The 23,780-nt window shown below is 47.7% G+C and overlaps 1 protein-coding gene across 1 annotated transcript in view; it reads left to right on the top strand.

Annotated features, from left to right (window-relative positions):
• shc3 (SHC (Src homology 2 domain containing) transforming protein 3) overlaps positions 1-23,780 on the top strand; it is a 59,823-nt gene that overhangs the window by 14,890 nt on the left and 21,153 nt on the right. Inside the window, exons 2-7 of the mRNA XM_055864078.1 lie at positions 12,339-12,409; positions 16,400-16,463; positions 20,158-20,277; positions 20,402-20,467; positions 21,073-21,124; positions 21,322-21,451. Coding sequence (XP_055720053.1) covers positions 12,339-12,409; positions 16,400-16,463; positions 20,158-20,277; positions 20,402-20,467; positions 21,073-21,124; positions 21,322-21,451 — 503 coding nt within the window. The remainder of the gene's footprint in view (positions 1-12,338; positions 12,410-16,399; positions 16,464-20,157; positions 20,278-20,401; positions 20,468-21,072; positions 21,125-21,321; positions 21,452-23,780) is intronic.

The following is a 23,780-nucleotide window of genomic DNA, read 5'->3' as shown; positions in this document are numbered from 1 at the left end:
CTCAAACAGACACCAACCTAGCCTGGCCTGCTGCTATCACTCAGACAGATGCTAACCTGGCCTGCTGCTATAGCTCAGACAGACACTAACCTGGCCTGCTGCTATAGCTCAGACAGACACTAACCTGGCCTGCTGCTATAGCTAAGACAGACACAAACCTGTTCTGGCCTGCTGCTATAGCTCAGACAAACACTATCCTGAGCTGCTCCTATTGCTCAGACAGACACTAGTCTGGCCTGCTGCTATAGCTCAGACAGACACTAACCTGGCCTGCTGCTATAGCTCAGACAGACACTAACCTGGCCTGCTGCTTTAGCCCAGACAAACACTAACCTGGCCTGCTGATGTTCTCAAACAGACACCAACCTAGCCTGGCCTGCTGCTATAGCTAAGACAGACACAAACCTGTTCTGGCCTGCTGCTATAGCTCAGACAAACACTATCCTGAGCTGCTCCTATTGCTCAGACAGACACTAGTCTGGCCTGCTGCTATAGCTCAGACAGACACTAACCTGGCCTGCTGCTATAGCTCAGACAGACACTAACCTGGCCTGCTGCTTTAGCCCAGACAAACACTAACCTGGCCTGCTGATGTTCTCAAACAGACACCAACCTAGCCTGGCCTGCTGCTATCGCTCAGACAGATGCTAACCTGGCCTGGCCTGCTGCTATATCTCAGACAGACACTAACCTGGCCTGCTGCTATAGCTCAGACAGACACTAACCTGGCCTGCTGCTATAGCTCAGACAGACACTAACCTGGCCTGCTGCTATATCTCAGACAGACACTAACCTGGCCTGCTGCTTAAACTCAGACAAACACTAACCTGGCCTGCTGATGTTCTCAAACAGACACCAACCTAGCCTGGCCTGCTGCTATCGCTCAGACAGATGCTAACCTGGCCTGGTCTGCTGCTATAGCTCATACATACACTAACCTGACCTGCTGCTATAGCTCAGACAGACACTAACCTGGCCTGCTGCTATAGCTCAGACAGACACTAAACTTCTCCGGCCTGCTTATATAGCTCAGATGGAGACTAACCTTACCTGGCCTGCTGCAATAACTCAGACATACACTAACCTGGCCTGCTGCTCTATCTCAGACAGACACTAACCTCCCCTGACCTGCTGCTATAGCTCAGACAAACACTAACCTGGCCTGCTGCTATAGCTCTGACAGACACCAACCTACCCTGGCCTGCTGCTATAGCTCTGACAGACACTAACCTGGCCTGCTGCTATAGCTCAGACAGACACTTACCTACCCTGACCTGCTGCTATAGCTCAGACAGACACTAACCCGGCCTGCTGCTATAGCTCACACAGACAGCAACCTTGCCTGGTGCTATAACTCAGACATACACTAACCTGGCCTGTTGATATAGCTTAGACAGACACCAACCATCAATCAATCAATCAATTTTATTTTATATAGCCCTTCGTACATCAGATAATATCTCGAAGTGCTGTACAGAAACCCAGCCTAAAACCCCAAACAGCTAGAATGCAGGTGTAGAAGCACGGTGGCTAGGAAAAACTCCCTAGAAAGGCCAAAACCTAGGAAGAAACCTAGAGAGGAACCAGGCTATGAGGGGTGGCCAGTCCTCTTCTGGCTGTGCCGGGTGGAGATTATAACAGAACTATGCCAAGATGTTCAAAAATGTTCATAAGTGACAAGCATGGTCAAATAATAATCATGAATAATTTTCAGTTGGCTTTTCATAGCTGATCATTAAGAGTTGAAAAACAACAGGTCTGGGACAGGTGGCGGTTCCATAACCGCAGGCAGAACAGCTGAAACTGGAATAGCAGCAAGGCCAGGCGGACTGGGGACAGCAAGGAGTCACCACGGGCGGCAGTCCCGATGCATGGTCCTAGGGCCCAGGTCCTCCGAGAGAAAGAAAGAGAGAAGGAGAAAATTAGAGAGAGCCAAGATTTTCAAAATGTTCATAAATGACAAGCATGGTCAAATAATAATCAGGAATAAATCTCAGTTGGCTTTTCATAGCCGATCATTAAGAGTTGAAAACAGCAGGTCTGGGACAGGTAGGGGTTCCATAACCGCAGGCAGAAGAGTTGAAACTGGAATAGCAGCAAGGCCAGGCGGACTGGGGGCAGCAAGGAGTCACCACGGCCGGTAGTCCCGACGTATGGTCCTAGGGCTCAGGTCCTCCGAGAGAAAGAGAGAAGGAGAAAATTAGAGAGAGCCAAGATTTTCAAAATGTTCATAAATGACAAGCATGGTCAAATAATAATCAGGAATAAATCTCGGTTGGCTTTTCATAGCCGATCATTAAGAGTTGAAAACAGCAGGTCTGGGACAGGTAGGGGTTTCGTAACCGCAGGCAGAAACAGTTGAAACTGGAATAACAGCAAGGCCGGGCGGACTGGGGACAGCAAGGTGTCAGCATGCCCGGTAGTCCTGACGTATGGTCCTAGGGCTCAGGTTCTCAGAGAGAAAGAGAGAAAGAGAGAATTAGAGAGAGCATACTTAAATTCACACAGGACACTGGATAAGACAGGAGAAGTATTCCAGGTATAACCAACTGACCCTAGCCCCCCGACACATAAACTACTGCAGCATAAATACTGGAGGCTGAGACAGGAGCGGTCAGGAGACACTGTGGCCCCATCCGAAGAAACCCCCGGACAGGGCCAAACAGGAAGGATATAACCCCACCCACTCTGCCAAAGCACAGCCCCCACACCACTAGAGGGATATCCTCAACCACCAACTTACAATCCTGAGACAAGGCCGAGTATAGCCCACAAAGGTCTCCATCACAGCACAACCAAGGGGGGGCGCCAACCCAGACAGGAAGTTCACGTCAGTAACTCAACCCACTCAAGTGACGCACCCCTCCTAGGGACGGCATGAAAGAGCACCAGCAAGCCAGTGACTCAGCCCCAGTAACAGGGTTAGAGGCAGAGAATCCCAGTGGAGAGAGGGGAACCGGCCCTGGAGAGACAGCAAGGGCGGTTCGTTGCTCCAGAGCCTTTCCGTTCACCTTCACACTCCTGGGCCAGACTACACTCAATCATATGACCTACTGAAGAGATAAGTCTTCAGTAAAGACTTAAAGGTTGAGACTGAGTCTGCGTCTCTCACATGGGTAGGCAGACTGTTCCATAAAAATGGAGATCTATAGGAGAAAGCCCTGCCTCCAGCTGTTTGCTTAGAAATTTTAGGGACAATTAGGAGGCCTGCGTCTTGTGACCGTAGCGTACGTGTAGGTATGTACGGCAGGACCAACTCGGAAAGTTAGGTAGGAGCAAGCCCATGTAACGCTTTAAAGGTTAACAGTAAAACCTTGAAATCAGCCCTTGCCTTAACGGGAAGCCAGTGTAGGGAAGCTAGCACTGGAGTAATATGATCAAATTTCTTGGTTCTAGTCAGGATTCTAGCAGCCGTATTTAGCACTAACTGAAGTTTATTTAGTGCTTTATCCGGGTAGCCGGAAAGTAGAGCATTGCAGTAGTCTAACCTAGAAGTAACAAATGCATGGATTAATTTTTCTGCATCATTTTTGGACAGAAAATTTCTGATTTTTGCAATGTTACGTAGATGGAAAAAAGCTGTCCTTGAAACAGTCTTGATATGTTCGTCAAAAGAGAGATCAGGGTCAAGAGTAACGCCGAGGTTCTTCACAGTTTTATTTGAGACGACTTTACAACCATCAAGATGAATTGTCAGATTTAACAGAAGATCTCTTTGTTTCTTGGGACCTAGAACAAGCATCTCTGTTTTGTCCGAGTTTAAAAGTAGAAAGTTTTCAGCCATCCACTTCCTTATGTCTGAAACACAGGCTTCTAGCGAGGGCAATTTTGGGGCTTCACCATGTTTCATTGAAATGTACAGCTGTGTGTCATCCGCATAGCAGTGAAAGTTAACATTATGTTTACGAATAACATCCCCAAGAGGTAAAATATATAGTGAAAACAATAGTGGTCCTAAAACGGAACCTTGAGGAACACCGAAATGTACAGTTGATTTGTCAGAGGACAGACCATTCACAGAGACAAACTGATATCTTTCCGACAGGTAAGATCTAAACCAGGCCAGAACTTGTCCGTGTAGACCAATTTGGGTTTCCAGTCTCTCCAAAAGAATGTGGTGATCGATGGTGTCAAAGGCAGCACTAAGGTCTAGTAGCACGAGGACAGATGCAGAGCCTCGGTCTGACGCCATTAAAAGGTAATTTACCACCTTCACAAGTGCAGTCTCAGTGCTATGATGGGGTCTAAAACCAGACTGAAGCATTTCGTATACATTGTTTGTCTTCAGAAAGGCAGTGAGTTGCTGCGCAACAGCTTTTTCTAAAAATTTTGAGAGGAATGGAAGATTCGATATAGGCCGATAGTTTTTTATATTTTCCGGGTCAAGGTTTGGCAACCCACCCTGGCCTGCTCCTATAGCTCAGACAGACACTGACCTGGCCTGCTGCTTTAGCTGAGACAGACACTAACCTTCCCTGGCCTGCTCCTATAGCTCAGACAGACACAAACCTGGCCTGGCCTGCTTCTATAGCTCAGACAGACACTAACCTCCCTGGCCTGCTGCTATAGCTCAGACAAACACTAACCTGGCCTGCTGCTATAGCTCTGGCAGACACCAACCTTCCCTGGCCTGCTGCTATAGCTCCGACAGACACTAACCTGGCCTGCTGCTATAGCTCAGACAGACACTAACCTGCCCTGGCTGCTGCTATAGCTCAGACAGAAACTTACTTACCCTGACCTGCTGCTATAGCTCAGACAGACACTAACCCGGCCTGCTGCTATAGCTCAGACATACACTAACCTGGCCTGTTGATATAGCTTAGACAGACACCAACCCACCCTGGCTTGCTACTATAGCTCAGACAGACACTATCCTGGCCTGCTGCTCTAACTCAGACAGGCACTAACCTTCCCTGGCCTGCTGCTATAGCTCAGACAGACACCAACTTTCCTGGTCTTCTGCTATAGCTCAGACAGATGCTAACCTGGCCTGCCCTGCTGCTATAGCTCAAACAGACACCAACCTAGCCTGGCCTGCTGCTATAGCTCAGACAGGCACTAACCTTCCCTGGCCTGCTGCTTTAGCTCAGACAGACACTAACCTTCCCTGGCCTGCTGCTATAGCTCTGACAGACACTAACCTGGCCTGCTGCTATAGCTCAGACAGACACTAACCTTCCCTGGCCCGCTGCTATAGCTCAGACAGACAAGATCCTGCCCTTGCTTGCTCAAATAGCTCAGACATACACGAACCTGGCCTGCTGATATAGCTCAGACAGACACTAGCCTTCCCTGGCCTGCAGCTATAGCTGAGACAGACACTGACATGGCCTGCTGCTATAGCTAAGACAGACACAAACCTGTTCTGCTGATGTTCTCAAACAGACACCAACCTAGCCTGGCCTGCTGCTATCGCTCAGACAGATGCTAACCAGGCCTGGCCTGCTGCTATATCTCAGACAGACACTAACCTGGCCTGCTGCTATAGCTCAGACAGACACTAACCTGGCCTGCTGCTATAGCTCAGACAGACACTAACCTGGCCTGCTGCTATAGCTCAGACAGACACTAACCTAGCCTGCTGCTATAGCTCAGACAGACACTAACCTGGCCTGCTGCTATATCTCAGACAGACACTAACCTGGCCTGCTGCTATAGCTCAGACAGACACTAACCTGGCCTGCTGCTATATCTTAGACAGACACTAACCTGGCCTGCTGCTATAGCTCAGACAGACACTAACCTGGCCTGCTGCTATATCTCAGACAGACACTAACCTGGCCTGCTGCTATAGCTCAGACAGACACTAACCTGGCCTGCTGTGGTTCTCAAACAGACACCAACCTAGCCTGGCCTGCTGCTATCGCTCAGACAGATGCTAACCTGGCCTGGCCTGCTGCTATAGCTCAGACACACACTAACCTGGCCTGCTGCTATAGCTAAGACAGACACAAACCTGCCCTGGCTTGCTCAAATAGCTCATACATACACTAACCTGACCTGCTGCTATAGCTCAGACAGACACTAACCTGGCCTGCTGCTATAGCTCAGGCAGACACTAAACTTCTCTGGCCTGCTTATATAGCTCAGATGGAGACTAACCTTACCTGGCCTGCTGCAATAACTCAGACATACACTAACCTGGCCTGCTGCTCTATCTCAGACAGACACTAACCTCCCCTGACCTGCTGCTATAGCTCAGACAAACACTAACCTGGCCTGCTGCTATAGCTCTGAAAGACACCAACCTTCCCTGGCCTGCTGCTATAGCTCCGACAGACACAAACCTGACCTGGCCTGCTTCTGTAGCTCAGACAGACACTAACCTCCCTGGCCTGCTGCTATAGCTCAGACAAACACTAACCTGGCCTGCTGCTATAGCTCTGACAGACACCAACCTACCCTGGCCTGCTGCTATAGCTCTGACAGACACTAACCTGGCCTGCTGCTATAGCTCAGACAGACACTTACCTACCCTGACCTGCTGCTATAGCTCAGACAGACACTAACCCGGCCTGCTGCTATAGCTCACACAGACACCAACCTTGCCTGCTGCTATAACTCAGACATACACTAACCTGGCCTGTTGATATAGCTTAGACAGACACCAACCCACCCTGGCCTGCTCCTATAGCTCAGACAGACACTGACCTGGCCTGCTGCTTTAGCTGAGACAGACACTAACCTCCCTGGCCTGCTCCTATAGCTCAGACAGACACAAACCTGGCCTGGCCTGCTTCTATAGCTCAGACAGACACTAACCTCCCTGGCCTGCTGCTATAGCTCAGACAAACACTTACCTGGCCTGCTGCTATAGCTCTGACAGACACCAACCTTCCCTGGCCTGCTGCTATAGCTCCGACAGACACTAACCTGGCCTGCTGCTATAGCTCAGACAGACACTAACCTGCCCTGGCCTGCTGCTATAGCTCAGACAGAAACTTACTTACCCTGACCTGCTGCTATAGCTCAGACAGACACTAACCCGGCCTGCTGCTAAAGCTCACACAGACACCAACCTGGCCTGCTGCTATAACTCAGACATACACTAACCTGGCCTGTTGATATAGCTTAGACAGACACCAACCCACCCTGGCTTGCTACTATAGCTCAGACAGACACTATCCTGGCCTGCTGCTCTAACTCAGACAGGCACTAACCTTCCCTGGCCTGCTGCTATAGCTCAGACAGACACTAACCTGGCCTGCTGCTCTATCTCAGACAGACACCAACCTTTCCTGGCCTGCTGCTATAGCTCAGAAAGACACTAACCTGTCCTGCTGCTCTATCTCAGACAGACACTAACCTTCCCTGGCCTGCTGCTTATAGCTCAGACGGACACTAACTTGGCCTTCTGCTTTTGCTCAGACAGACACTAACCTGGCCTGCTGCCATAGCTCAGACAGACACTAACCTGGCCTGCTGCTATAGCTCAGACAGACACTAACCTGGCCTGCTGCTATAGCTCAGACAGACACTAACCTGGCTTGCTGCTATTGCTCAGACAGACACTAACCTGGAATGGACTGCTGCTATAGCTCAGAAAGACACTAACCTGGCCTGTTCCTTAAACTCAGACATACACAAACCTGGCCTGCTGCTATAGCTCAGACAGACACCAACCTAGCTGGCCTGCTGCTATTGCTCAGACAGACACTAACCTGGCCTGCTGCTATAGCTCAGACAGACACTAACCTGGCCTGCTGCTATAGCTCAAACAGACACCAACCTAGCTGGCCTGCTGCTATAGCTCTGATAGACACTAACCTCCCTGGCCTGCTGCTATAGCTCAGACAGACACTAAGCTTCTCTGGCCTGCTGCTATAGCTCAAACATACACTAACTTGGCCTGCTGCTATAGCTCAGACAGGCGCTAACATGGCCTGCTGCTATAGCTCAGACAGACACTAACCTGGCCTGCTGCTATAACTCAGACATACACTAACCTGCCATGGCCTGCTGCTATACCTCAGACAGACACTAACCTACCCTGGCCTGCTGCTATTTCTCAGACAGATACTAACCTGGGTTGCAGCTTTACCTCAGACAGACACTAACCTGGAATGGACTGCTGCTATAGCTCAGAAAGACACTAACCTGGCCTGCTCCTTAAACTCAGACATACACAAACCTGGCCTGCTGCTATAGCTCAGACAGACACCAACCTAGCTGGCCTGCTGCTATTGCTCAGACAGACACTAACCTGGCCTGCTGCTATAGCTCAGACAGACACTAACCTGGCCTGCTGCTATAGCTCAAACAGACACCAACCTAGCTGGCCTGCTGCTATAGCTCTGATAGACACTAACCTCCCTGGCCTGCTGCTATAGCTCAGACAGACACTAAGCTTCTCTGGCCTGCTGCTATAGCTCAAACATACACTAACTTGGCCTGCTGCTATAGCTCAGACAGGCGCTAACATGGCCTGCTGCTATAGCTCAGACAGACACTAACCTGGCCTGCTGCTATAACTCAGACATACACTAACCTGCCATGGCCTGCTGCTATACCTCAGACAGACACTAACCTACCCTGGCCTGCTGCTATTTCTCAGACAGATACTAAACTTCCCTGGCCTACTGCTATAGATCAGACAGACACATACCTGGCCTGTTGCTATAGCTCAGACAGACACTAACCAGCACTGGCCTGATCCTACAGCTCAGACAGACACCAACCTTCCCTGGCCAGCTGCTATAGCTCAGACAGACAGTAACCTTTCCTGGCCTGCTGCTATAGCTCAGACATACAATAACCTTCCCTAGCCTGCTGCTATAGCTCATACAGCCACTAACCTGGCCTGATGCTTTACCTCAGACAGATACTAACCTGGCCTGCTGCTATAGCTCAGACAGACACTAACCTGGCCTTCTGCCTTAGCTCAGACAGTAACCCTCTCTGGCCTGCTGCTCTAGCTCACCTAGACACTAACCTCCCCTGGCCTGCTGCAATTGCTCAGACAGAAACTAACCTCCTTTGGCCTGCTGCCATAGCTTAGACAGACATAACCTGCCCTGGCCTGCTGCTATAGGTCAGCCAGACATGACCCTGCCCTGTCCTGCTGCTATAGCTCAGACAGATATGAACCTGCCCTGTCCTGCTGCTATAGCTCAGACAGATACTAACCTGGCCTGCTGCTATAGCTCAGACAGACATAACCTGCCCTGGCCTGCTGCTATAGGTCAGCCAGACATGACCCTGCCCTGTCCTGCTGCTATAGCTCAGACAGACAATAACCTCCCTGGCCTGCTGCTATAGCTCAGACATACACGAACCTGGCCTGCTGCTATAGCTCAGACAGACACCAAACAACCCTGGCCTGCTGCTTTAGCTCAGACAGACACTAACCTGGCCTGCTGCTCTATCTCAGACAGACACTAACCTACCCTGGCCTGCTGCTATCACTCAGACAGATGCTAACCTGGCCTGCCCTGCTGCTATAGCTCAGACAGACACTAACCTGGCCTGCTGCTATAGCTAAGACAGACACAAACCTGCCCTGGCTTGCTCAAATAGCTCAGACATACACTAACCTGAGCTGCTGCTATAGCTCAGACAGAAACTGACCTGGCATTGCCTGCTGCTGTCGCTCAGACAGACACTAACCTGGCCTGGCCTGCTGCTTTATCTCAGACAGACACTAACCTGGGTTGCAGCTTTACCTCAGACAGACACTGACCTGGCCTGCTGCGTTAGCTGAGACAGACACAGGCCTGGCCTGCTTATATAGCTCAGACAGACACTAACCTGCCCTAGCCTGCTGCTATAGCTCAGACAGCCACTAACCTGGCCTGATGCTTTACCTCAGACAGACACTAACTTGGCCTGCTGCTGTAGCTCAGACAGACACTAACCTGGCCTTCTGCTATAGCTCAGACAGTAACCCTCTCTGGCCTGCTACTCTAGCTCACCAAGACACTAACCTGCCCTGGCCTGCTGCAATAGCTCAGACAGACACCAACCTGGCCTGCTGCTATAGCTCAGACGGACACTAACCTGGCCTGCTGCTATAGCTCAGACAGACACTAACCTCCTTTGGCCTGCTGCCATTGCTCAGACAGACATAACCTGCCCTGGCCTGCTGCTATAGGTCAGCCAGACATGAACCTTCCCTGGCCTGCTGCTATATCTCAGACAGACCCTAACCTGGCCTGCTGCTATAGCTCAGACAGACACTAACCTGGCCTGCTGCTATAGCTCAGACAGACACTATACTGCCCTGTCCTGCAGCTATAGCTCAGACAGACACCAACCTGGCCTGCTGCTATAGCTCAGACGGACACTAACCTGGCCTGCTGCTATAGCTCAGACAGACACTAACCTGGCCTGCCTCTATAGCTCAGACAGACACTAACCTGGCCTGCCTCTAAAGCTCAAACAGACACTAACCTGGCCTGCCTCTATAGCTCAGACAGACACTAACCTGGCCTGCCTCTATAGGTCAGACAGACACTAACCTGGCCTGCCTCTATAGCTCAGACAGACACTAACCTGGCCTGCTGCTATAGCTCAGACAGATACTAAGATTTCCTGGCCTGCTGCTATATCTCAGACAGACCCTAACTTGGCCTGGCCTGCTGCTATAGCTCAGACAGACACTAACCTGGCCTGCTGCTATTTCTCAGACAGACACTAACCTGGCCTGCTGCTTTCGCTCAGACAGACACTAACCTGGCCTGCTGCTATAGCTCAGACAGACCCATCCCTGTCCTGCTGCTATAGCTCAGACAGACACTAACCTTTCCTGGCCTGCTGCTATAGCTCAGACAGACCCATCCCTGTCCTGCTGCTATAGCTCTGACAGACAATTACCCTCCCTGGCCTGCTGCCATAGCTCAGACAGGCACTAACCTGGCCTGCTGTTGTAGCTATGGCAGACACTAACCTGGCCTGCTGCTATAGCTCAGACAGACACTAACCTGGCCTGCTGCTATAGCTCAGACAGACACTAACCTGGCCTGCTGCTAAAGCTCAGACAGACCCATCCCTGTCCTGCTGCTATAGCTCAGACAGACACTAACCTTTCCTGGCCTGCTGCTATAGCTCAGACAGACACTAACCTTGCAGTTAGCCACTTATTCCTTCCAAACCACTCATTGTTGAATTTGCGATTTCCAACTTGTTGTGTAATGTTTATGTCCAGTGGCCGATGAGCACCGATACCTTTTATGATGACTGCTAGCTAAGATTTTGGAAGTATGATGTTGGACAGTCCAATCAAAGGTACTGTCGATAGAACATGATTTGACATCATTTTATCTGTGGCCAATGAGCTTGAGCCTTCTTGGATGGGCACTGCTAATGTAACTCTATGTTAGCACCCAAGGTGCTTGAATTTTCTAGGTCTACCCTTAGATTTGGCCGTGACGTAGTGTCCCCATGAGTGACAGAAAACTGAGCCAATCACGGCGCAAAGCTCTGTATTTTCTGCTGACTTGCCCCACCATCACAGAAAGCACAGAGCTAGGGTGAAACACCTGCATTTTGGAGCTGCCTTACTCAAGAAAACAAAAAAGTTACCATGTTTATATGCGGCTTTAACTCAATGATATATATATTTTTTTACCGTTGTTTGTAAACTGATATGTGACACAAAATTACATGCAAAAGAGGCAAGCCCGAAAAAAAAGTTTTAATATTACATTTTTTGCCACAGGAGAGGTCTGTCCCACATGTTTGTAAAGAATACAATGATGAGTTCTAAAACATATCTCAGTGATAAAACGTATTACTGAATGGACCACTGAGTCCAATGCCTTTAAAACAGATGCTGCCGCGAGAATATAAATAATGTCAACATAGTCTATTACAGGGAGAATCTTCCTTCTGTTTTCGGGAACTGAGGCAGGATTTATTTCTATATAAAAAAACAATCAAAGATCTCAGCTTCTTTGTCAAGTTTTCAATGTGTTTCAAAAGGCAAACTTGTCATCAATCCAGATACCGAAGGACTTATAGTGAGAAACATGTTCAATTTGGGCTCCATTTTGTGAGTGTAAAATACGCAAGTCCTCAGGGTCAACGCTACGAGACCTAGAGAACAGCATAAACCTGGTTTTATTTGCAATTAACACTAATTTAACATCAGTAAGGGATTTTTGGATTGAGTCAAAATCATGCTGAAGGTCACAAATGGCCTGCTGCACTGAAGAGGCACAGGAATAAATAACTGGGTCATCTGGGCCTCTTTCTCAAACTACATGGCTGCTTATATTATAACTGGTAGAATTGCAAATATCCTGGGTGTTAAAGTCATATTGTTTTGACATAATTAAATGCTTCACATCTTAACATTCATCCATTAAATAACTGAATCTCTTCTCTCTCTCTTCTAGTATTTGGGTTGCATTGAAGTCCTTCGGTCAATGAAATCACTGGATTTCAACACGAGATCGCAAATAACAAGGTAAGAGATTCATGTATTTTGTTGAAGGGAATGGATACTATGTGGGAGCGATTTATTATGTGTTGTGTTATCCATTTCACCCATATCTTACCCATACTTTACCCCTGTTTTACCCAAATGTACCCCTATTTTACTCATGTTTTACCCCAGTTTTGCCCGTTTTACCAATGTTTTTATTTGACCCATATCTTACCCATACTTTATCCCTGTTTTACCCCCATTTTATCCCTATTTGACCCCATGTTTTACCCATGTTTTACCCATATTAACCTGTTTACCCCTATTTTACCAAGACAATGCTTACTTACATACACTGAATTCGGAAAGTATTCAGACTCTGACTTTTTGGTACGTTACAGCCTTATTCTAAAATGTATTCAATTGTTTCCCCCCCTCATCAATCTACACACAGTACCCCATAATGACAAAGCAAAAACAGGTTTATAAAAAATAAAAATTGATATATCACATTTACATAAGTATTCAGACCCTTTACTCAGTACTTTGTTGAAGCACCTTTGGCAGCGATTACAGCCTCGAGTCTTCTTGGGTATGACACTACCAGCTTAGCACACCTGTATTTGGAGAGTTTCTCCCATTCTTTTCTGCAGATCCTCTCAAACTCTGCCAGATTGGATGGGGAGTGTTGCTGCACAGCTATTTTCAGGTCTCTCCGAGATGTTCGAATAGGTTCAAGTCCGGACTCTGGCTGGGCCACTCAAGGACATTCAGAGACTTGTCCCGAAGCCACTCCTGAAAAACACAGCATGATGCTGCCACCACCATGCTTTACCATAGGGATGGTGCCAGGTTTCCTCCAAATGTGACACTTGGCACTCAGGCCAAATAATTAAATCCAGAGAATCTTGTTTCTCATGGTCAGAGAGTTCTTTATATGGCTTTTGTCAAACTCCAAGCGGGCTGTCATGTGCTTTTGACTGAGGAGTGGCTTCCGTCTAGCCACACTACCATAAAGGCCTGTTTTTTTCTCTGACATGCACTGTCAACTGTGGGACCTTATATAGACAGGTGTGAGACTTTACAAATCATGTGAAATCAATTGAATTTACCACAGGTGGACTCCAATCAAGTTGTAGAAACATCTCAAGGATGATCACACTGCTTTGCTTTATCTTGGCCAGGTCGCAGTTGTAAATGAGAACTTGTTCTCAACTAGCCTACCTGGTTAAATAAAGGTGAAATCAAATTTTAAAACATTTTAAAAAATGGAAACAGGATGCACCTGAGCTCAATTTGGAGCCTCATAGAAAAGGGTCTGAGTACTTATGTAAATAAGGTATTTCTGTTTTTTATTTGTAATACATTTGCTATAATTTCAAAAAATCTGTTTTCGCTTTGTCATTATGGGGTTTTGTGTGTAGATTTATAGTTTGTTTTATTTAATCCATTTTAGAATCAGGCTGTAACGTTACAAAATGTGGAAAAAGTCAAGGGGTCTGAATACTTTCCGAAGGCACTGCATACTTACCTTGTATACTCACCTAACTGCCCCCGTTTATTTAAATTCATCTCCATTGTCCCCAACAAATAGAAACATTAGAAGAAGGCTGTATTTTCTATGATTGTTTATTGAATGACAAGGCCATGGCTACCAGTAGAGCTGTGACTGTGATAGACGTGGAGCCTGTACTGTGAATATAGCATGTCTGTGTCACGTTTACTTTCCGCTTGACTTCATGGAGTCAGCTAGCTGGTTTAAACCAGAGTGAAAGCTGTGCTCAGAGCCACTCTTCATTGTGTGCCTAGCATTCTGTCTGGTTTAACCAGCAGCGTTCACACTACTGCAGGGCAAGGACCACATGATATTGTACTATCCATTGACGAGAGGGAGAGAGAGAGAGAGAGAGAGAGAGGGAGATATAGATAGAGGGAGAGAGAGGGAGAGATATATAGAGGGAGAGAGAAAGAGAGAGGGAGAGATAGATAGATAAATAGATATATAGAGAGGGAGGGAGAGAGAGGGAGATGGAGAGATAGATAGAGGGAGAGAGAAGGAGAGAGAGAGAGGGAGAGATAGATAGGGAGAGAGGGGGGAGAGAGAGAGGGAGAGGGGGAGAAATGGAGAGGGGGGAGGGAGAAAGGTAGAGAGAGAGAGAGAGTCAACTTTTGGTATACTATAAATAGATTTCCTATTCTAAAAGAATTGAGAGCATGCATTTAAAGACGGTGATAAAAATAAAATAAACATATTTCTGTCTCGTCACCACCAAAGCTACTGCTATAAATGTACTGTAGCAGAACACTGTTCTTTTGTTTCTTATTGGATTATTAGGTGCGTTATCATCATACCAGTCTGGAATTTAGGAGGAAGCTGTCTTAAAACAGAGGGACAGGATTCAAACACATATTTCCCTTGCCTCTATCTGTTGTAGAAGAATGCAGGTAGCCTAGCGATTAGGAGTGTTGGGCCAGTAAGCTAAATCTGCCGATGTGCCGTTGAGCAAGGCACATAACCCTCATTGCTCCTGTAAGTCACTCTTGATAAGAGTGTCTGCTAAATGACTAAAATGTGAAATGCTACCATTTGTTAACCGGCTGTCTGTCCTTGTGTTCCTCTAGCTCCTACGGAATCCATAGACATACAGTGCCTTCGGAAAGTATTCAGACCCCTTGACTTTTGGGATGGGACATGATAACACTCTAGAATCTAGAAGGAAGCTGTCTTATAGCAGAGGGACAGGATTCAAACACATATTTCCCTTGCCTCTATCTGTTGTAGAAGAATGCAGGTAGCCTAGCGATTAGGAGTGTTGGGCCAGAAGGGCCTTGGTCAGGGAGGTGACCAAGAACCTGATAGTCACTCTGACAGAGCTCCAGATTTCCTCTGTGGAGATGGGAGAACCTTCCAGAAGGAAAACCATCTCTGCAGCACTCCACCAATCAGGCCTTTTTGGCAGAGTGGCCTGAAGGAAGTTACTCCTCAGTAAAAGCCACATGACAGCCCACTTGGAGTTTGACAAAAGGCACCTAAAGGATTTTCAGACCATGAGAAATAAGATTCTCTGGTCTGATGAAACCAAGATTGAACTCTTTGGCCTGAATGCCAAGCGTCACGTCTGGAAGAAACCTGGCACTATGCCTACGGTGAAGCATGGTGGTGGCAGCATCATGCAGGGGAATGTTTTTCAGCAGCAGGGCCTGGGAGACTATTCAGGATCGAGGGAAAGATGAACGGAGCAAAGTACAGAGCGATCCTTGATGAAAACCTGCTCCAGAGCGCTCTGAAACTCAGACTGGGGGGGGAAGGTTCATCCTCCAACAGGACAATGACCCAAAGCACACATCCAAGACAACACAGGAGTGGCTTCGGTACAAGTCTCTGAATGTCCTTGAGTGACCCAGCCAGAGCCCGGACTTGAACCCGACCGAGCATCTCTGGAGAGACCTGAAAATAGCTGTGCAGCTCCCCATCCAACCTGACAGAAGATCTGCAGAGAAGAATGGGTGAACCTCCCAAAATACAGGTGTGCCAAGCTTGTAGCGTCATAGCTATGAAGACTCGAGGCTGTAGTCGCTGCGAAAGGTGCTTCTACAAAGTACTGAGTAATTTTTTATTTTATTTATTTTTTATTTAACCTTTATTCAACTAGGCAAGTCAGTTAGGAACAAATTCTTATTTTACAATGACGGCCTACCCCGGCCAAACCCTCCCCTAACCTGGGTAACGCTGGGCCAGTTGTGTGCCACCCTATGGGACTCCCGATCACAGCCAGTTGTGATACAGCCCGGAATCGAACCAGTGTAGTGACGCCTCTAGCACTGAGATGCAGTGCCTTAGACAGCTACGCCACTTAGGAGCGAAGGGTATGAATACTTATGTAAATGTTAATCTTTCCGAGAGGCACTGTATTTCTCTTGCATCTATAAGACTGATGATAGCTAAGCTTACCCGTTGTTAATCAGCTCTATTTTCTGTGGCATGGAAGAGTCACATCCTGTCCTTGTGTCATTCTATCTCTCTACCACCAGAGAGGCCATCAGCTTGGTGTGCGAGGCAGTCCCGGGGGCCAAAGGAGCGCTGCGGAAGAGAAAGGTACCCCCTAACTTACTCCCCATATCTGGGCAGGGAGGAGAGAGCGAGAGAGAGAGAAAGAGAGAGAAATGGAGAGGGAGTGTGTGTGTGATAGAGAGAGAGTATGAGTGTATAAGAGAGAGTGAGAGAGACAGAGAGAGAGAGAGAGAGAGAGAGAGAGAGAGAGAGAGAGAGAGAGAGAGAGAGAGAGAGAGAGAGAGAGAGAGAGAGAGAGAGAGAGAGAGAGAGAGAGAGAGAGAGAGAGATGGAGAGAGATGGAGAGGGAGTGTGTGTGATAGAGAGAGAGAGAGTACGAGTGTATAATAGAGAGTGAGAGAGACAGAGAGAGAGAGAGAGAGAGAGAAGAAGAAGAGGGGAAGGGATGGGGGTGTGGGACTGTGTTCTCTGTGTGCGTGGGCATAGATCCAGCCCACGATGCACAGTGAGTGTTCAGCTATGGTCAGCTCTGGTCAGTGACTCATGTAGAGCAGAATATCACTAATCAGGAGGCTGAGCAGGAGATGGGGAGCCATGCAATGTGTCTGTGTCCTCGTAGTGTGGGGTGTTAATCCATGCTATGTGTTTGACCTGGAGATGGAGAGACATTCTATGTGTGTTACTGTGTGGATCCATGTTTCTGTCTTAGAGAAGCTTGCCCTCATACTATGGGGTATTTGTCATTGTGGTGTTGTGTGTGGGTGTGTATGTATTAATGAGCTGGCTATGGGGAGCCATGCTAGCTAGCTATGTGCCTGAGAGGAACGTGTCCTCTTACAATACATTTAATCAGAGCAATATTCAGCTTTATTCCATGCTAGCCTTTCCAGTATATATCTGTGTCTAACACATATCACAACTGGCTCTGCCTGAAAGAATATAATAATATAACAATATGATGCCCTTAAACTGTAGACCAGTGGTCACCAACCGGTCGATCACGATCGACTTGTCGATCTCCAAGGAATTTCTAGTGATCGCCAAACATTTCTGTAAAAACCCCAACGATAAAGCCTTGTGTTCCTATTTTTTTATTAGTCTCGGGCTGTTGATGGTAGGTGTAGCCAATTCAGCTGCCCTGCGCGCCGGGCAGGCAAACTGTTGCCATTTCTTGTGTCTGAAGGTACAAACTCTGCCTTTCCGGTGGGCCTGGAGAGCAAATCAAGTGCACTACGCCAACTCTGGCCAATCAGATTGCTCAGATGACCGAGTCTGCAGTACCGTAGCAGGCATACAAGAAAGCTACGGAAAAATTGATACTGTGGAATTTCAAAACGTTTAAATCCACGAATAGAGAGAGACTGTCAACGAAGACAGCAAAGAGCTGCTGTTTTTATGAGTGAGTTCATGTTTAAGTTCTTACTCAGCCCGGTCAACACTTTGTTTTCAACAGTTTTTTAACCCATAAAATGCGCGTTCTTCCTATTTCCACTCAGCGCTGCAACAAGCAGTGCAGCAGTAATGAATGAGTAGGAAAGTGTATCTATAGGCTTGCGTTGTTATTATTAGCGGCTTGGGTCTTTTTTAATATCGAGGAATATTTCACTTTCTCTGTTCATAGGAGTAACAACATGAACTTGTGCATGAGGCAGAAATAATGCGGTGCGACTCGAGTTTCGCCTAGATGACCGTGTTGGATGACCGTGTCCCTTTTTGGTCAGTGTCAGCGGAGGAAAGGGAGAGCGGAGGGATGTTCAGAGACGGACCCTCAGTCTGCTGCTCTCTCCCTCCGCTGAGACGGACCCTCAGTCTGCTGCTCTCTCCCTCCGCTGAGACGGACCCTCAGTCTGCTGCTCTCTCCCTCCGCTGAGACTGACCCTCAGTCTGCTCCTCTCTCCCTCCGCTGAGACGGACCCTCAGTCTGCTGCTCTCTCCCTCCGCTGAGACTGACCATCAGCCTGCTGCTCTCTCCCTCCGCTGAGACAGACCCTCAGTCTGCTGCTCTCTCCCTCCGCTGAGACTGACCATCAGCCTGCTGCTCTCTCCCTCCGCTGAGACGGACCCTCAGTCTGCTGCTCTCTCCCTCCGCTGAGACGGACCCTCAGTCTGCTGCTCTCTCCCTCCGCTGAGACTGACCCTCAGTCTGCTGCTCTCTCCCTCCGCTGAGACGGACCCTCAGTCTGCTGCTCTCTCCCTCCGCTGAGACTGACCCTCAGTCTGCTGCTCTCTCCCTCCGCTGAGACAGGCCCTCAGTCTGCTCCTCTCTCCCTCCGGTGAGACTGACCCTCAGTCTGCTGCTCTCTCCCTCTGCTGAGACTGACCCTCAGTCTGCTGCTCTCTCCCTCCGCTGAGACTGACCCTCAGTCTGCTGCTCTCTCCCTCTGCTGAGACGGACCCTCAGTCTGCTGCTCTCTCCCTCTGCTGAGACTGACCCTCAGTCTGCTGCTCTCTCCCTCTGCTGAGACTGACCCTCAGTCTGCTGCTCTCTCCCTCCGCTGAGACTGACCCTCAGTCTGCTGCTCTCTCCCTCTGCTGAGACGGACCCTCAGTCTGCTGCTCTCTCCCTCTGCTGAGACTGACCCTCAGTCTGCTGCTCTCTCCCTCTGCTGAGACTGACCCTCAGTCTGCTGCTCTCTCCCTCCGCTGAGACTGACCCTCAGTCTGCTGCTCTCTCCCTCCGCTGAGACTGACCCTCAGTCTGCTGCTCTCTCCCTCCGCTGAGACGGACCCTCAGTCTGCTCCTCTCTCCCTCCGCTGAGACAGACCCTCAGTCTGCTCCTCTCTCCCTCCGGTGAGACTGACCCTCAGTCTGCTGCTCTCTCCCTCTGCTGAGACTGACCCTCAGTCTGCTGCTCTCTCCCTCCGCTGAGACGGACCCTCAGTCTGCTCCTCTCTCCCTCCGCTGAGACGGACCCTCAGTCTGCTCCTCTCTCCCTCCGCTGAGACTGACCCTCAGTCTGCTCCTCTCTCCCTCCGCTGAGACAGACCCTCAGTCTGCTCCTCTCTCCCTCCGCTGAGACTGACCCTCAGTCTGCTCCTCTCTCCCTCCGCTGAGACAGACCCTCAGTCTGCTCCTCTCTCCCTCCGGTGAGACAGACCCTCAGTCTGCTCCTCTCTCCCTCCGCTGAGACTGACCCTCAGTCTGCTCCTCTCTCCCTCCGCTGAGACGGACCCTCAGTCTGCTCCTCTCTCCCTCCGCTGAGACTGACCATCAGATGCAAGCACCATCAGCCCAGTAAAATAAAAAGCAAATGATTTTAATGTATGCTCACTCAGCTGTGCCTCACAAGTAATACAACAATGGATCTATTACCGGTGTGATCATATAGCCGGTGTGATCATATAGCCTCAAATTTTGAGATATAATTTTAAAAAAATGTCCGGAACAACAATGCATTGGCAGGTGAATTCAGGCAAAGACAGTAGGGTGATCAGGTATTAGGCCTATAGCTTACTGAACAAACCTCATTGCTACAGTAATGTTTTTAATTGGTTAATGTTGCATAGGCTTACTTTTTGTAAGTCATGCTAATAAAAAATCAGAGCGGTAGATCTCGACATGCATTTTGACTCAGAAAGTGATCTTGACTCAGAAAAGGTTGGTGACTACTGCTGTAGACTATCATAGTATAGCAGCTGCTTCAGTGTCCTGGCCCTTTGGGTTTTTGAATAAAATGACAAAACAAAATGTATTATTATTATTATTAATATTATTATTGCTCTATTTGTGTAGGATGTACAACTCATCTCCTACCTGCCTCTCTTCTCCCCGACCCAGCCTCCATCTAAAGCCCTGTCCAGTATCCTGGGGAAGAGTAACCTCCAGTTTGCTGGGATGAGCATCAACTTGAATATCTCCACCAGCAGCCTCAACCTGATGACCCCAGACTCCAAACAGGTCAGTTTGCAAACAATGTAAAGTTCCCTTTAGTTTAAGAAAATATCTTTCTGTAAGAGATGTCAAGAACAGTTAGGCTACAGTGTTTATTTGATGTCCTGATCAATGTGTGTGCCTCTGCCAGATCATAGCCAATCATCATATGCAGTCCATTTCCTTTGCATCAGGAGGAGATACAGTGAGTGATCCAGTAAGAACCATTTTTTTGATTTTAACCTTTATTTTAACCTTTATTTAACTAGGCAAGTCAGTTAAGAACAAATTCTTATTTACAGTGGGAGAGAGCTTATGGAAAATGTGGATCACAAACACAAGGGGAAAACCAGAAAGATTTATGGAGCCATGTTTTATCTGTTGAATGAATCTGACTGTAGATTATGGCTGAGACAATCATGAGACTCATCCAAGTCTCTAATATGGGCAGATAGATGTTTATTTTTTATATTTAACTCGGCAAGTCAGTTAAGAACAAATTCTTATTTACAGTGACGGGCCTACCGGGGAACAGTGGGTTAACTGCCTTGTTCAGGGGCAGAACAACAGATTTTTTACCTTGTCAGCTCAGGGATTCAATCCAGCAACCTTTCTGTTACTGGCCCAATGCTCTAACCACTAGGCTATCTGCCGCCCCATATCGGTTTGTTTTGTGTATCACTCATGTCAATCCAGTGTATTAACACATCTATACATTAGTATGCAGACTCTCCTTAGGACTGCTGTAGATGTCGATGTATGGTTGACTTTCCCTTTGACGTCTCTGTTCACCATTGACTATTTTTCCTTTCCTTGGTCCAGGACACGACTCATTATGTTGCCTATGTAGCAAAAGATCCTGTCAACCGAAGAGGTAGGCCCTTCCTGTATTTCCCTTCTTCTTCTTCTTCTTCTTCTTCTTCTTCTTCTTCTTCTTCTTCTTCTTCTTCTTCTTCTTCTTCTTCTTCTTTTTCTTTTTCTTTTTCTTTTTCTTTTTCTTTTTCTTCTTCACCTTCTTCTTCACCTTTCTCCTGCTGGTAGTTGACCTCTGCACCTCCTCTCCTATCCTAGCGTGTCATATTCTGGAGTGTTGTGATGGTCTGGCCCAGGATGTGATCAGCACCATCGGCCAGGCCTTTGACCTCCGTTTCCAGCAGTACCTCCAGTGTCCCTCCAGCAAGATGACCTCTGTACACGACAGGTGAGCCCATCTGCCATCATAGGCGGCAGTACTATGACATTATTTCCTATGTTTTGTGTGTGTGTGTGTGTGCCCTGCTAGACATATGTTGTACGTCCTTATCATCCTCCCTGCTAGACATATGTTGTACGTCCTTATCATTCGCCCTGCTAGACATATGTTGTACGTCCTTATCATCCGCCCTGCTAGACATATGTTGTACGTCCTTATCATCCTCCCTGCTAGACATATGTTGTACGTCCTTATCATCCTCCCTGCTAGACATATGTTGTACGTCCTTATCATCCTCCCTGCTAGACATATGTTGTACGTCCTTATCATCCTCCCTGCTAGACATATGTTGTACGTCCTTCCTATCCTCTCTGCTAGACATATGTTGTACGTCCTTATCATCCTCCCTGCTAGACATATGTTGTACGTCCTTATCATCCTCCCTGCTAGACATATGTTGTACGTCCTTATCATTCACCCTGCTAGACATATGTTGTACGTCCTTATCATTCACCCTGCTAGACATATGTTGTACGTCCTTATCATCCGCCCTGCTAGACATATGTTGTACGTCCTTATCATTCACCCTGCTAGACATATGTTGTACGTCCTTATCATCCTCCCTGCTAGACATATGTTGTACGTCCTTATCATCCTCCCTGCTAGACATATGTTGTACGTCCTTATCATCCTCCCTGCTAGACATATGTTGTACGTCCTTATCATCCTCCCTGCTAGACATATGTTGTACGTCCTTCCTATCCTCTCTGCTAGACATATGTTGTACGTCCTTATCATCCTCCCTGCTAGACATATGTTGTACGTCCTTATCATCCTCCCTGCTAGACATATGTTGTACGTCCTTATCATTCGCCCTGCTAGACATATGTTGTACGTCCTTATCATTCACCCTGCTAGACATATGTTTTACGTCCTTCCTATCCTCCCTGCTAGACATATGTTGTACGTCCTTATCATCCTCCCTGCTAGACATATGTTGTACGTCTTTATCATCCGCCCTGCTAGACATATGTTGTACGTCCTTATCATTCTCCCTGCTAGACATATGTTGTACGTCCTTATCATTCGCCCTGCTAGACATATGTTTTACGTCCTTCCTATCCTCCCTGCTAGACATATGTTGTACGTCCTTATCATCCACCCTGCTAGACATATGTTGTACGTCCTTATCATTCACCCTGCTAGACATATGTTGTACGTCCTTCCTATCCTCTCTGCTAGACATATGTTGTACGTCCTTATCATCCACCCTGCTAGACATATGTTGTACGTCCTTATCATCCTCCCTGCTAGACATATGTTGTACGTCCTTATCATCCGCCCTGCTAGACATATGTTGTACGTCCTTATCATCCACCCTGCTAGACATATGTTGTACGTCCTTATCATCCTCCCTGCTAGACATATGTTGTACGTCCTTATCATCCACCCTGCTAGACATATGTTGTACGTCCTTCCTATCCTCCCTGCTAGACATATGTTGTACGTCCTTATCATCCTCCCTGCTAGACATATGTTGTACGTCCTTATCATTCACCCTGCTAGACATATGTTGTACGTCCTTCCTATCCTCTCTGCTAGACATATGTTGTACGTCCTTATCATCCTCCCTGCTAGACATATGTTGTACGTCCTTATCATTCGCCCTGCTAGACATATGTTGTACGTCCTTATCATCCTCCCTGCTAGACATATGTTGTACGTCCTTATCATCCTCCCTGCTAGACATATGTTGTACGTCTTTATCATCCACCCTGCTAGACATATGTTGTACGTCTTTATCATCCACCCTGCTAGACATATGTTGTACGTCTTTATCATCCACCCTGCTAGACATATGTTGTACGTCTTTATCATCCACCCTGCTAGACATATGTTGTACGTCCTTATCATTCACCCTGCTTGACATATGTTGTACGTCCTTATCATTCACCCTGCTTGACATATGTTGTACGTCCTTATCATCCACCCTGCTAGACATATGTTGTACGTCCTTATCATTCACCCTGCTTGACATATGTTGTACGTCCTTATCATCCACCCTGCTAGACATATGTTGTACGTCCTTATCATTCACCCTGCTAGACATATGTTGTACGTCCTTCCTATCCTCTCTGCTAGACATATGTTGTACGTCCTTATCATTCACCCTGCTAGACATATGTTGTACGTCCTTCCTATCCTCCCTGCTTGACATATGTTGTACGTTCTTATCATTCACCCTGCTTGACATATGTTGTACGTCCTTATCATCCTCCCTGCTAGACATATGTTGTACGTCCTTATCATCCTCCCTGCTAGACTTATGTTGTACGTC

The sequence above is a fragment of the Salvelinus fontinalis genome, chromosome 2, assembly GCF_029448725.1.
Source record: "Salvelinus fontinalis isolate EN_2023a chromosome 2, ASM2944872v1, whole genome shotgun sequence".
Classification (NCBI taxonomy): Eukaryota; Metazoa; Chordata; class Actinopteri; order Salmoniformes; family Salmonidae; genus Salvelinus; species Salvelinus fontinalis.
The sequence above is the reverse complement of the archived record's forward strand: the minus strand, read 5'-3'. Positions and strand labels throughout refer to the sequence as shown.